The 12,215-nt window shown below is 42.1% G+C and overlaps 1 protein-coding gene across 3 annotated transcripts in view; it reads right to left on the bottom strand.

Annotated features, from left to right (window-relative positions):
• The window catches only part of SMPX (small muscle protein X-linked), a 75,086-nt gene that overhangs the window by 40,385 nt on the left and 22,486 nt on the right, over window positions 1-12,215 (bottom strand). For all 3 annotated transcript variants that reach the window (XM_084618712.1, XM_084618714.1, XM_084618713.1), the window contains exons 3-4: window positions 9,791-9,877; window positions 4,118-4,271 (exon numbers count right to left, since the gene is read on the bottom strand). In XM_084618712.1, coding sequence (XP_084474838.1) covers window positions 4,131-4,271; window positions 9,791-9,877 — 228 coding nt within the window. In that variant the 3' untranslated portion in view covers window positions 4,118-4,130. The remainder of the gene's footprint in view (window positions 1-4,117; window positions 4,272-9,790; window positions 9,878-12,215) is intronic.

Below are 12,215 nucleotides of genomic sequence, written 5' to 3' on the forward strand. Positions count from 1 at the left end.
TATATTCTTGCCCAGATCAACGGAAACTGAGAGGTTGAGGATATTAAATTATTGGCAAGGCTTAGGCTATGAATGTGCCCTTCCATCTTTAGCCAAGTTGAGGACCTCTCTTTGGAGGTGTGGAGGAGAGAGAAGGCTTCCATTTTGGTATTCAGTACTTTGCCATAGTCCTAAGGAGTCTCTCCCATCAGGGCACCACAGGATAATCCTATAAGTGCTATGGAAGTATCCTGGGAGTTTTTTCTGCCTTATGTAAGGAGACAGGTTATTAAGACATATGTGATAGTGGATCCTTATATACGTAAGTTTGAGGTGCTCCTTGTCCTAAAACATGTTGCTATGTTATTTCATTTAAAGCTCAAAAAAGAGTAAAAATATAAATCTTTCTAAGAAAACCTTCTGCAATGCAATTTATTTTTCATATTTGCCTAATACCAAAACTAACTCCTCCATCTCCCCTACTGTGCTCTCTATGACACTACCGCCTCGCCCCCACGCAAGAGGGGTATACATAGGATGTGGTAGCATATTGCACTATCCTCTGATGAGACAACCCTGCCCCCTCACCCTTGGCTCCATCGCAATTACTGCAGTGCAGAAGAAAACTAGGATTTCAGAACTCCATGCCAGGAAGCCCAGCTCAGTGGGGATGGAATGTACCCCAGCAGCCAGCGGGCTTTGGGGAGGAGTGTGTATGGAGCTGGTGACGCTCCAGACAATCAGATCCATCGGTCATATACCCTGGTGGGGAGAGATAGGGCAGGAAGCTGGATGTACAGAGTGTGGGGGGAATGCAGACTTGCAGACTCTACTGCAGCCTGGAGGTGGAAGCAACAAACATGCAGTGACTTTTTTATTATTATTGTTATTTGCCGGTGTTACTACTCAGGGTCCCGAAGGGAGGTTTCTGCAATCTCATCCCAGCTCTGATGGTCCCCTTCTCCCTGTGCCACAGTGCCAGGCCCAGCTGCTCAAGCATAGGGAAGTGGATAGGTTTTCCCCTTAATCTGGAACTCCAGGACTGTGCTGACTTATCAATGTGAGCTGATACCATGGCAAAGTACAAGCAAGGTATAGAGTACAAATGTTAGCAGGACAACGCATGTTCATTAGAGGAGATGCCTAGGGTTTGTATTATTGTATTTCAGTGTTAGCTGTTTCCTCTTGTTCTGCTTAAATGTGGGGGACAAAGGACAAGCTAACTGAAGGCTATGTCTGAATCAATGACCGGGGAAAGAAAGAAGGAAACCCTCTCAAGCACGATGCAGTTTAAAAGCAATCTATGTTGGGTAATAGAAATGATACTTTTGTACTTACAAGCAAGAGTTTGATTGGAAGGAAAGTTAATGTGACCATTTAACACCACAATAGGGAAACAAACATATTTTATAAATAATTGATATCTACACATCAAAGAAAGCCATTCTTATAACTGAGGGGTAAAAGAGTCCTACTACCCAAAGGCTCATTTCTCTCAAGTGAAGCCACTGTTAGAGATGCTGCTCTGTTGACAGCTTTTTAGAGGCCAGACAGATTTCTAATGGGTTACTGAGGAGGTAACCCTACAATCGCCACCATACAAAGTCTAGGGCTGCTGAGGATATCTTTCCATAGCTCTTCCTCCTCCTGTGCTTGTTATTTGACTAAGGGTACATCTAAACTGCAACAATACCCAGCAGCAGTGAGTCTCAGGGGACTTGGGCTCATGGGGCTTGTACTACTGGGCTAAAAATAGCAGTGCAGACATAACCACTTGGGCTGGAGCCCAGGCTCTGAGATCCACCAAGACTCCAGCCCGAGCGGGAACATTTAAACTGCTACTTTTAGCCCCGTAGCACAAGCCTGAGTCATTTGACCCTGGCTCTGAGACCTGCTATTGTGGAGCTTTTTTGCTGTATAGATGTACCCTAACTCATTTCTGTAAATTAACAGTAGACTCAATCCCAAACGTCAGGGTTTAAAACAATCTCTAGCTATTAGAGATCAGAATGAGCCCTAATGTGGGGGCGGATTATCCCCTATTTCCCCCCTGTGGAGTTCTTACACCTTCCTCTGAAGCACTGGCCATTGTCAGCCACAGGATACCAGAGTAGGTGGACCTCAGATCTGATCCAGTGTGGCCATTCCTTGTTTCCTAAGAGTTCTATTGTTTAATGTAAACTGATTTGGGTTTTGACTGTTATATCTGAGAAAAGTTATTTGCTGCAGTTCTCAAAGGAATCTGAACTTTGTCTTCACAGGAAGGTGAACGAGATGGTCTGTGCACAAGGGTGACGATAGAGGGAGGAAGGCTGGGGAGCAGGGCCACACTACAGGCTGGAAAATAACAATGTTGATACATGATGGCCAAACAACCTAAGGGTACAAGGGTCTGTCAGGTTAGCCTATTAGTGAGTTAAACAACACTTCAATGATAGGCAAGTCATATGGCCGAACGCTCTCCTTAGACCAAATTCTGGCTAAAATGATTGGTACCCAAGTGAGCGCATTTATAAACATGGCCAGAAGAAGGAGCTGGGCCTGCCACCCCACAGCCCTGACAAGGAGTTACAGCACCATGTGGTCTCCGCTTTTGCTTCTACCCACACCTGCAACTAGACTACCAATGCCGCTGCCAGTCCTGGAGCGGCTCCTCCAGTCATGGCCAACCCAAAGCTCAGGCTCCAATGGGAAGGAACTGGGCCCACTGCACTAGCCCTTGCTGCTCCCAGCTGGTGATTCAGCACCACATAGCATCCCCACCTCCTAATGGAAGCTCCCTGGGCTGGGATATAAAAGACCCTAGAGAACCAAAAGTTCCCCTTCATCCCTTTCTAAGGCATTCTTTAACCCCTTCACTTTCCCTAAGCTACCTGACTCAGCACCCCCATTCATGTCACTCTCCGAACCTGAGAAGCAATAAAAGCATGAGAAGATGGGTTGGGGAAGAAGGGAATACAACTGCAATGCCAAGTTATTTTGCTGTATGATGATCTAACAGCTTTAAAGATTTAATTTAGTTGGGTATCCATCCATGTAGCAATGTATTTTCTTATACTGCACTTCAGGGCATGTGATAATCATCATTGCCAGATCCCCAGTAGACTAATTATAAGACAACAATTTTCAAACACTAAGAATAACAGTCATCTGAAACTAAATCTGGGGTTAAATTTAGGTCTGACTATCTCTCATAGAAGGAGGAAACTTTAAAGCTCTACATTAAAAATTCATATTTCTCTGGGCACTGGTTTAATATGATGACTACAATATTACATTTTACAAAAAGGTTAATTTCCCTTTTTCCAGGTTTCCTAAGGAGAAAGCCTCTGTTGTTACTTGAAAATCACAGGAACATTTTGCCACAGAAGGCGAAACACAATAAAGTATTAAAGGGGTTTTTTGTTTGGTTGGGTTTTTTTGTAAATTGACACATTTATGTTGTACACAAACAAATAAATGTTACAATGTGTTTTGGGCCAAATCACTTTGATTGCACATCATATCCTTCCAGGCCCCGGATACTCTTCAGTTCTGCAGTTACAGAATCCTCCTGCATTATGTTCTATATTGCTTTTTCTTCTTTTATGTGACTAGGCAGAAGATTCCAGATGCCATTCTTTTATTTCACTTACAGCTCCTCTGCCCTTTCTCCAGGATACAAAGGACTTGTTTCAATAGAAGTAATTGGCAAATGAACTGTTCTGTTAGATACTATGTGACACAAATCACTTTTGCTATTTTTAGCCAGGTTCAGTTGCCCCCTCTCCCTTTAAAACTGAATCCTTATTGATACTGCTTGATGTACCTTTACAGATTCAGACTTTTGAAGGAAATCGGCCAATGCTTTTTTTAATAGAGATGGAAGTTCCTTGCTTTAGGACTCAAGTCCAAAAATAGCCAGAATGTAAGACAACAGAGGCCGAGATTTAGAGAGACTTGTTCAAAATCAGGTGAAAATAATTTTAAAATCAATGTCTTTGCTATGTTGATGAATTTTTCTATTTAAAAGCTTTGCTACTGATCATAGACAAACTCCTAATTGTGAGAGTGTGTGTGTGTTCCCATTGACATAAATGGGCTTTGGATCTGCCTGTAGTTCCTAAAGCCACAGTAAAGAAAGATCTCTTTTACTCACCTGTTCTTTTCTACTACTGGTCAGCTCTGGGGACAAATTTCAGCTCACTCTTTATATTCTGGATCTCTGATAAGTTGACAGCAGGGCCTGGAAGTTTCTTGGCTCCTGGGAGCTGCTTCTTCTCCTTCTCCTCCTCTGTAGAAGCAGGAATGCTCTGTGCAAAGGGAAAATAGTCACCTTACAATAACCATACACATCTCTTGAGCATAAACAGAGATCAGATTAATTGGGAAACGTGAAAAGGTTTTTTTGATGCTAAATGTAATCACAATGGAAACTGGACAGCTGTAAGAAGGAATTAACTTGGTTAGTAGATGCCTTGAGATGCCTGCACATGTTTTGAAAAATACATTAAAGTGTGCTGAATGCACAAGGATTTACATCTTTCTACATGTGAGTAGCAATTTACTATGTTAAAGGAATAATGGGAAGTGAATCTGGTGGAGTGCCATAGGCAGTCAAAAGGAAGAAAAGTAAATGTCCATTTTTATGACCTAATATCTTGTCGAGTTACATAGCCATGAGCTCTAGCTACTGAGAAACCTAATATTCTGCAACTCCCGAGTCTCTGAAGAGCAGAGCTGTGATGGTAGCTCATGGGCACTAAGGGCCTGATCCAAAGCCTATTAAAGTCAATGGGAGTTTTTCCATTGACTTCAGTGAGCTTTGGATCAGGCCCTGTGGAAGAGATGGATTTTGAGAGATTTGCAACACAGCGTAGTGGGAATCTTTAAAATTAAGACCAAGACCTGGGTCTGGACTCAAACAGGGAGCTAATGTAGAGTGTTGGAGCATTGGAGGTGAGGATGGGGTATGTTCTTGTCATCTGTGTTAGTTATAACATGGCCTACCACATGCTGTATTATCTGCAGCTTCTTCATGGTCTTCCATTGACAACCCTTATTTGTCGTACATGGCCATGACTGAAGCTGGAGGTGATAAATCACTTTGGCTGGTCCAGCTATGACTGGAAGGGATGCATTTCTGGCTTCTAACACCATGTGGAGTAGTGCTGGATGAACTTTTCTACATACAACTTTTTTTTTTTTTTCAGCAAAAATGCTCATTCGGTGATACCACATAACTTCTTGAGTGCATGTTGATTTTGCTGAATTTTTCATTTTGAAAAAAACTTTTTAAAAGTTCAGAAAAAATCAAAACAGTCAGTTTTGAAATTTTCTAAGTGAAATGTTTTGATTTTTCAGTCTGAAACAACTTTTCCTTTCAAAATTTCCTTTAATTTTATTTTTAAAAATTCAAAGTTATTTTAAAATGCTCAAAATCACAAGGAAACATTTCATTCTTTTTAAATGCAATGCTTTGTTTGATCCAAACCCATTTTTTTCTTTTCTAAATTGCCAATGAACAAAAAAACCTGTTTTTCACCCAACTGTAATTCAGATGTCCAGGAGTAGTGAAACATACAGAACAAGCCCAGAACTATGTATTACCTTGTTGTGTCAGTTGGTGGGTAGATGCCCTCAAAAGATGGTGTCATGGTTTTGGCCAAGTCTTCAGAATCTTTCCCTTTGCCCAATTACATCACCTTGTGTTTCTTGGATTTAGGTTTCAGTGAAGCTAGTCTTAATACAAGTACAAGACAGCTGGTGACAGCTTCTCTCTGTGAGAAGCTGTCAAGCCAGGTGCCATCTGTACAATGCTGTTATTGAAGACAGCCTAATTCTTCCCCTCTCGTCCCCCCATCTCTAATTCCTACTGTTTCCTTGACATTAAGACCAGAAAGGACCATTTATTATTATTATTAACTGTAGTAGCTGAACATTTATACTGTGGCAGTGCTTACAGTCTACAACCGGGACATCTCATCTCAATTGACTTTAAGGTGGGTAGGTAGTTTTCCAGCAAGGAATTTAAGATTTTTCCAGCCTAAGTTCTATATCAGGGGTTCTGAAACTTGTTTTGCTGGAATCCCCTTTGAAAATATTTCAGGTTCTGGTGACAGTCCAATAGTATTAATAGTACTATTAATACAATAATAGTATTATTTCTAGTAATTGATTGACCAAATATAGCTCCAGGAGGAAGAGGTTTCAGAGGGGTAGCCGTGTTAGTGTGGGCAGTGAAGAAACAGATTGACAGAGCGAGAAGGGTACCCAGAAGTCACCTACTACAGGACAGGCCCAATAAAGAAAGTAACAGAACGCCACTAGCCATCACCAACAACCCCCAACTAAAACCTCTCCAGCTCATCAAGGATCTACAACCTATCCTGAAGGATGATTCCTCTCTCTCCCAGACCTTGGGACACAGGCCAGTTCTCGCTTATAGACAGCGCCCCCAACCTGAAGCAAATACTCACCAGCAACTACACACCACATAACAGAAACACTAACCAAGGAACCAACCCCTGCAACAAACCCCGTTGCCAGCTCTGTCCGCATATCTATTCAGGGGACACTATCATAGGACCAACCACATCAGCCACACCATCAAGGGCTCGTTCACCTGCACATCTACCAATGTGATATATGCCATCATGTGCCAGCAATGCCCCTCTGCCATGTACATTGGCCAATCTGGACAGTCTCTACACAAAAGAATGAATGGACACAAATCAGACATCAAGAATTGTAACATTCAAAAACCAGTAGGAGAGCACTTCAATCTCCCTGCACACTCAATAACAGACTTAAAAGTTGCCATTCTTCAACAAAAAAACTTCAAAACCAGACTTCAATGAGAAACTGCAGAACTGGAATTAATTTGCAAACTGGACACCATCAGATTAGGCTTGAATAAAGTCTGGGAGTGGCTGGGTTACTACAAAAAATAATTTTCCCTCTGATACTCACACCTTCTTGTCAACTGCTGGGAATGGTCCACATCCACTTTGATTGAACTGGCCCCATTAGCACTACAAAAAATAATTTCCCCTCTGTTGATAGTCACCCCTCTTGTCAACAGTTGGGAAGGGCCACATCCACCCTAATTGAATTGGCCTCATTAGCACTGACCCCCCCCCCACTTGGTAAGGGAACTCCCATCTTTCATGTGCTGTATATTTATACCTGCTTACTGTATTTTCCACTCCGTGCATCTGATGAAGTGGGTTATAGCCCAGGAAAGTTTATGCCGAAATAAATTTGTTAGTCTCTAAGGTGCCACAAGGATTTCTCATTGTTTTTCCAGGAGGAAGAGTGAATCTACTGTGGCTTCAATTTCTCAGGGAGAAGCAGCAGAGAATTGTAGAAACATTTTAACTTCTGCCTTTCTGGGCCACAAGGGCTTTTCATGAGGCATCATCTCCAGGAAATTTAGGCTACTATAAGTTTGATTGGCTTGATACATTTGTATTTAATTTTATGTCATTTAATTCATGCAAAATAACTTACATGTGCATGCATGTTACTAATGATGTGATCAGATGTTTGTCTGTCTTGTTTCACTGCCTAAGAGCCAGAGCATTGGTGAAAGGTTTATTCCAGAATTCTGTTCCAGTTAAAATATATCATTTCTCATAGAAATACTTGTGCATGCTTACTGCAAATGTGAGAGCTAGTACAAGTAAATCTACTACTCTTTGGGGAAACAGAATGCTAATGGGGCACAAAAATAACAAACTAGAGTGGATATCACAAAAAATTGATCACAGTATAAATCCAGCTCTAATTCTGACTTCATTTAAGCACCATACAAAGTATACTGTACTACAGTAAGAATATGTGTTGGCTTCCTTTATATTTATTATTACTATTATATATTGTTTCTGTTGTGGTAATGTGTGAGGACCACAATCAGGAATCAGGACCACATTGTACTAGGCACTGAGCAGTGTCCAGGTGACCTCACAATCTGGGATTAAGGCAAGTAGAGTAAGTAAATTAACGGAGAAGGAGTGGAAGGGAGGCAGCAGAAGGTCTCAGGAGACATAGATGGTTACCAGACAGTATTGTTTTCTTACACAGTTTCATTGCCTGATAACTTGACTAAGCAGAAAAGAATAAGGGCCTGAATTCCAGAACTATCTGTAGAGGATATTGTAGAACAATTCCAGAACTATCTGTAGAGGACCTGTTTAAAAATGATTGCTGCCTAAATCACTTACAACAGAGTTCTCTTTTGTAGTACTGTGTTGTAACTGACTTAGGTTACATTTTGGTCTTTGGGACCATGTAAGGTTTGGACATGTTTTGGAGAGGTTCCATTCTATACATTATTTTTAGGGTTACTTTTTAATCTCAGATATGTGGCATTCATAACTACGTGCCTCAAATTATCCCCCACTACATGTGCAATGTGTACTGTGCAGCTGAGATTGGAACTTGATCTCTAACTTTATCAAAGGAGGTCTAAAGAGTCAATAAAATGCCGGATGGTGGTAAGATTAGGGAAGCAAATATCTAGGTGAAGAGACAGTGTTCTTTTTTGAAATTCCCATGTCCTCCCACTCAATTTGCTTGCTACATGCCCTTTTACTCCATTTTTTTCACATACAAAACTTACAAGGATTTCAGCCCATTGAATGTGACACATCTTCCTTGAGAGGTTCTCAAAATATAGCCCATAATGTTCAGATAGATTTGCCTCTAATGGCCTTAAAGATAGAACCATGGATTGTACTGCAAAAGCTAAATAAACAGAAAAAACTGAAAAGACAAATCCACTGGGAACATTTATGTTCCACTGCTACACAAGGTATAATTCAGCAGAACCTTTACTCATGTGAATAGTCCCATTGGTTTGGGGAAGTAAAGGATACAGGATCAGAGCAGAAACTTTAATTCTATAGTTCCTGTTTCATATATAATATACACATAATTGAAGAGCAAAGCTATAATTCAATGATCCAACTAAATCAAACAGTGCTAGCCATTTATCTTATTTCTCAAATATACTACCAACCCTCGTGCATGCATTATTAGTTTCTTTTTAATATCTTTTGCATTCCTTCAAAATTGAATTACTAAATAGCAAATATGTTTTAATTTTTTTTCAGAAGAGAAAACCATCTGTGCTTGCAAGGTCACTTTATACATTTTCTTTCCAAAATGCCTTGTTCAAAAATAAGTTAGATCAGTTTTTCCCCCCCAAATGACTTTATAAACAGAGCATCATTACTGTAAAGTATATAAGAGAATTTAGCAAAATAACCTCTTCTGTTTTGATTAACAATGAAACTGATAAGAGGAGAAGAAAGAATTAACCTTCAGTAAGAAAATTACAAGTCTGAAGTGTCTATAGTAGCTGGGGGAAAAGGCTGATAATTTGTCCAAAAATATTCCCTTTTAGAGAGAGATCATCGGTGTCCCTGGAGTAGAATGGGGTGTCACAATCCCCCTCTTGGTCTCCCATCGCCCCAGTCAGGAGTAAACTATGCTAGGGCTATACACCGTGCAATATATACTCCCCAGAGTGCTGGTTTGCTTTCCCATCATTGCCTTCCCCTCACCTGTCACTGCTGATGCCATTCTCTTAACTAAGCAGGACCACATACCCTGGTACTTGTTTATATTACCATGTATGTTTTGACTTCAAAAATAACACCAGGTATATCAACTGTATTCAACAGTCAGTGGTTGACTTCCAATTGGGATTGGTATACGCATGCCTGTGATAACTAGGATTGGCATTTTGTACTGTAGCCTAGATAGCTGCATAGCACATAAACTGCAGAGAGTCTCCTGCATTAAGTTTAAATATTATTTTTCTTACCTCCTCCACTTCAGGTATAAATTCTTTTCTTTTGGGAGGATGCCCTGCTCCAGGTCGAAATGCTCCCATTGGGATGTTGATATTAGCCTGTCAGAAGGAAACCATGATGGATTCACCACACCAAAAAAAAGTCTAAATGCAATGAAATTACAGACAAAGATGCAATTGCAAAAAAATGGATCACTGGCGTGAATCTCTCTCTGTGTTTTTTATTTGTAGCCACTGCAGTGTTTTTACAGAGTTGGTGCTGGAGTGATGGCTCTCAAACCCTTTCATTCTATGGGCCGCTTATGAAGATAAAGATCCTCTTGCTGGCCCTCTCCACCCAGCTTCCAGCTCCTGATCCTGCTCCTTGCCTGTGGCAACTATAGTGATTAGTTACATAAAAGCTTAATATTAAGATGGTACTAGAGAGACAAAATGGAAATAATCACATTTTCCTGTTATGAGAATGGCAGCTTGGCCGTTCCCCACACCCACCATCCTTTTGAAGTCATGCTACTTATTTCCTCCCCCGTGCATACAGTATTAATATATTTATCAGTAGTTAGCTCCCTGTATTGCCTGCAGCCCCACTGCTTTAAGTTCTCTGGGTTACTTTGCAGTTTGGTTTTGTTCACCTGTACATTTGCTACCCCTCCAGTTTTGGTGTTACCCACAAATTTGATTGAGGCTGGATTTACACCAACGGAATGCTATTAGATGGAATAGATTCAAACAGTGCTTAAAGATGACTGTTTTTTCAGCTTTTTAATTAACTTGGTCAAAAAGCCGCTGGATTTTCATGGACAGGATATCACAGCTCAGCCGAGCTGTGGAGTGCATCTGGTATGGGGACTTGGAGGTGGCATCTCTGCTGTTTGCAGATGGTGTTGTCCTTGCTTCTTCAGACTGCGATTTCCGATGTGCACTTGAACGTTTTGCTGCAGAGTGTGAAGCGGCTGGGATGAGAACCAGCACCTCCAAATCAGAGGTCATGGTCCTCTCCGGGGAGAGCACCTGCCCTTAGTGGATGAGTTCAAGTATCTAGGGGTCTTGTTCATGTGTGACGGCAAGCGGAAGCGGGAGATTGACTGGCAGATTGGTGCGGTGGCGGCAATGATGCGGGTGCTGCACCGATCCGTGGTGGTGAAGCGGGAGCTGAGTTCTCAGACGAAGCTCTCGATTTACAGGTCGCTCTATGTCCCCATCTTCACCTATGGTCATGATCTTTGGGTGATGACCAAAAGGATGCGATCGCGGGTACAAGCGGTGGAAATGAGGTTTCTTCACAGGGTGGCTGGGCTTACTTTCCAAGACAGGGTGAGGAGCTCAGCTATTTTGGAGGGCCGTGGAGTAGAGCCGCTGCTTCTCCAGATCAAGAGGAGCCAGTTGAGGTGGTTCAGGCACCTGATAAGGATGCCCCCTGGGAACCTTCCTTTGGAACTCTACTGGGCACATCCCACTGGGCAGAGGCCCCAAGCCTGACCCAGGACACACTAGAGAGATTCTATCTCCCGGCTGGCCTGGGAACGCTGGGGAATCCCCCAGGAGGAGCTGGAATCTGTCGCAGAGGAAAAGGAGGTCTGATCCTCCCTACTCTCCATGCTTCCGCCATGACCCTCACTAGGAAAAGTGGTATAAAGGACAAAGAAGAAGAAGAAAAGCCGCTGGACTTCCTAAGAATCCTGGATTGGGCCACAGCTAGTAGGAAGGAGATCTGCTTGATAGCTGATGGATTTGTGCCTTGTGCCAGAAGCAGATCTACAGACTTCATGAAAGTTTTAGAGCAATGAAAGCACAATAGTATTTGTAGTAAAATGCATACTGTAATGTGGATCCAGTTTAATTAGCACATGAAGTAATTAGATCCGGTACCCCAAGCACCTTTCTGGTTCAAATAGGTTGGAGTGCTCAGGAAAGTTCACTAGTATGTTCAATTCTACTGTAAATAAAATCAGTGGCAAAACCCTCTACATTGGCTGCAATGAGAGCAAGTTCTATGTCTATCTGAGGTACTTACAGAGTATGACTACATAGCAATTAAAAACCTCCGGCTGGTCCATTCCAGCTGACTCAGGCTCGCAGGGCTCAGGCAAAGGGGCTGTTTAGTTGCGCTGTAGACATTCAGGCTCGGACTGAAGCCTGGGCTCTATGACTCTGCAAGATGGGAGGGTCCCAGAGCTCAGGCTGCAACCCCAGCCCAAATGCTGCACTGCAATTAAACAGCAGCTTAGCCTGAGCTCCGCGAGCACAAATCAGTTATGGATGTCTAATTGCCTTGTAGACATACCCATATAGCCTCCAGGAGCATCTCAGCATCTTACAATCTTTAATGTATTTAACTTCATAGTACCTCTGTGAGGAAGGCAAGTGTTCTTTGCCTCAGGTCCCCATCCATAAAATGGGCAAAGAGAAACTAAGCGGCCACATAGGAAGCCTGTGG

The sequence above is a fragment of the Lepidochelys olivacea genome (assembly GCF_965140295.1).
Source record: "Lepidochelys olivacea isolate rLepOli2 genome assembly, chromosome: 1".
Classification (NCBI taxonomy): domain Eukaryota; kingdom Metazoa; phylum Chordata; order Testudines; family Cheloniidae; genus Lepidochelys; species Lepidochelys olivacea.